The 2757-nt window shown below is 46.1% G+C and overlaps 1 protein-coding gene across 6 annotated transcripts in view; it reads left to right on the forward strand.

The window, feature by feature from the left end:
• Positions 1-8: 8 nt before the first annotated feature.
• The window catches only part of tle2a (TLE family member 2, transcriptional corepressor a), a 47582-nt gene continuing 44833 nt past the window's right edge, over positions 9-2757 (forward strand). For all 6 annotated transcript variants that reach the window (XM_024278864.2, XM_024278866.2, XM_024278867.2 and 3 more), the window contains exon 1: positions 9-539. In XM_024278864.2, the coding sequence (XP_024134632.1) occupies positions 516-539 (24 nt within the window). In that variant the 5' untranslated portion in view covers positions 9-515. The remainder of the gene's footprint in view (positions 540-2757) is intronic.

A 2757-nucleotide genomic window follows, 5' to 3' on the forward strand; every position in this document is an offset into this window, starting at 1 on the left:
CCGCGGAGCAGGGGGAGTGGGAGAGGTGAGGAGCTGGGAGTGTTGTGTGAAAAGACGGAGACAAAAGAGGCTGCGGCTGCTTTCAGAGCGGCTGCTCTGTCCGTCTGCGAACCGCAGCCCCCCCGCGCCCCACCCCCTCCTCCACGAGGGCCTCGCGCCTCAGAACGGATACAGAACCGGAGCTCTCCGCCTGCGGTTCGGTGCTCGTCGCTGGACTCGCTCCTCCTCGGACAGGCCGCGTCTCTCTCTCTCCGCTCCGTTCGGCTCCGGCGCGCGTTCGTCCGTCCGCAGCGGCGCGGGCTCGGAGATCCAGCCCAGAACAAAGGAGCGTCGGAGCCCGCGGGATGAGCGAGTCGAGACTGGCCCTGGCGCTCTCCTGAAAGCGGGCCAAGTGCCTCCGTGAGAGCTGCCCGCGCGCACCGGCCGCTCCACTTTTCCAGGCGACGCTTTTCCCGGCTCAGAAAGGAGAAAGAGGCACGAGGACGCACCGCGAGACCCCCCCTCCCCCGGTCACAATGTTCCCCCAGAACCGACCTCCGGTGAGTAAAGCGAACTCCACCGGGAGGCTCCGCTAATCCTCCACGTTCTCGGGTTTAGTCGCGTTTTTGTGTATTTCCGGGGACCTCGCGGGCTCGTTGCGTTTCATCAACGCATTGTTTGACTGGTAACCCCCCCAACCCCCCAGAAAAGACACGGCCAACTTTGCTCTCTGTATTTCTCTGAATTTAATTCATTTTTGCGCATTCTCACCATTACGCAGAGGAACCACGTGAAGAAGAGTGTTTGTTTGCAACCCCCCCACCCATGAGTTGTAAGAGGGGGGGGTCGTGTTAACTTATGGAGACCCTTTCTTCAGGACCTCCATCAGTTTATATGAGTTATCTGCTGCGCCAGAACACCTCTCCGAGCCGCTTCAGGTCCAGCAGAGATCAGGAGCTCCAGGTGGAGAGCTTTGGAAGAACCTCACGTGCTTAAACAGCGGTTCTCCTGCAGCTGCGAGGAGAAGCATCAATTAAGACCTCCTCATTTACCTAAAGCAGGGATGGGAAACTCAATCACACATAATCCAAAACACACATAAGGATAAACATTTATAGAGAACTCTAAACGAAATGTTTAAAACTTTAAAACTGTAACTTTTAACATAATTATCAACTAGATATATAGGATTACCTGCAATAATGTTAGTGTGAATGCTGTAAGCTGAATGCTAGTGCTGATAGCTGAAAATGCTGAAGTTGATAGCTAAAAACGATGAAGATAATAGCTGAAAATGCTGAACTAATGGCTAAAAAACGTTGACGCTGATGGCTGAAAACACTAAAGTTAATAGCTGAAGATGCTGAAATTGATAGCTGAAAACGCAAATAGCTGAAAATGCAGAAGTTAATAGCTGAATATGCTGAAATTGATAGCTAAAAATGCTGATAGCTGAAAATACTTAAGCTAATAGCTAAAAACGCTAAGGCAGTTAGTTGAACATTTAGAAGTTAATTACTGAAAACACTGAAGTTAATAGCTGAAGATGCTAAAATTGATAGCTAAAAACACTAATAGCTGAAAGTGCTGAGGCTAATAACTAAAAATGCTGATGGCTGAAAACACTGAAGTTAATAGCTGAAGATGCTGAAATTGTTAGCTAAAATCTATGACAGCTGAAAATGCTAAAGCTAATAGCTGAAAACGCTGAAGCTAATAGCCTAAAAAACAAACGACTCAAAACAGCTAGCATGTAGCTGAAATATTAGCTATACTCCCAAGCTGCTTAAAAAATCTTAGTAAATGGCAAAATAGTCCAAAAATCTAGCAGAATGCCAATTTTTAACACTTTAAAACTGCAACTTTTGAACATAATTGTAAATAATAAAAAGGCAGGAATATTATTCCAGAATAAATCAACCTAAATCTTAAATAACTTTCAATATTTTACTCCCCATAAAAATATATTTTGTTAAAATGATACAAGTTAGAAATGAGCCCAAAATATCATCGGGTCATTAATAATAATGAAATAGAAGTACACGGAGGGCCGGATCCGGCCCCCGGACCTTGACTTTGACACATGCAGCCTGTCGTGTGGATCACCTGGAACCAGGTGAAGTTTCATGGATGCTCATGAGAGGTCTAGATGATCCAGGCTTCTATTTACTGTCATCCTGAACACATTCTTGTGAAAATCTCTTTAAATCTCCTAAGCATACATCATTATGCAGAAGTGCCGCCCCGTCTGCGCAGTCGGCTGCGGCTCTGCGGTCGTAAACCCGATCCCTCATCCAGCCGCTGAGAGCTCCAAACCACATCTTAATGTACAGGCGGCCGCCCCGGGGCGGAGGGGGGGGACACCGCAGATCCTTTAGGAAACTGTTCCATTGTGGGGGTGGATGGTGGTGGGGGGAGTCCATCAGCAGCTCTCGGTGGCACCTGAGAGTGAAGGAGCACTCAACCTGGTAAACTGTTCCACCTCCGCCGCACAGCTGACCCTCACCTGTCGGCGCTGGAGGACTGCCATGGAAGTGACGGATCTATTAAATCCACATTTTATGAAAAATGCAAAAAAAAAATCAGTCTGCTAACAATCACGGTCAATGTTTCTGCTGAAAAACAGATTTTAGTTTTAATTGTTAATATCTTTTCTTTTCTCTTCTTTTCTGCTTTGTTTCTATTTTAAAGAAATAAACAAACATTTTATTATTTTAAAACATAAAAGCATGTATCAGAGAAAACTTCCCTTATATATTATTAAAGTTGCAGAAATCT

Source organism: Oryzias melastigma, linkage group LG4 (genome assembly GCF_002922805.2).
Source record: "Oryzias melastigma strain HK-1 linkage group LG4, ASM292280v2, whole genome shotgun sequence".
NCBI classification, from domain to species: domain Eukaryota; kingdom Metazoa; phylum Chordata; class Actinopteri; order Beloniformes; family Adrianichthyidae; genus Oryzias; species Oryzias melastigma.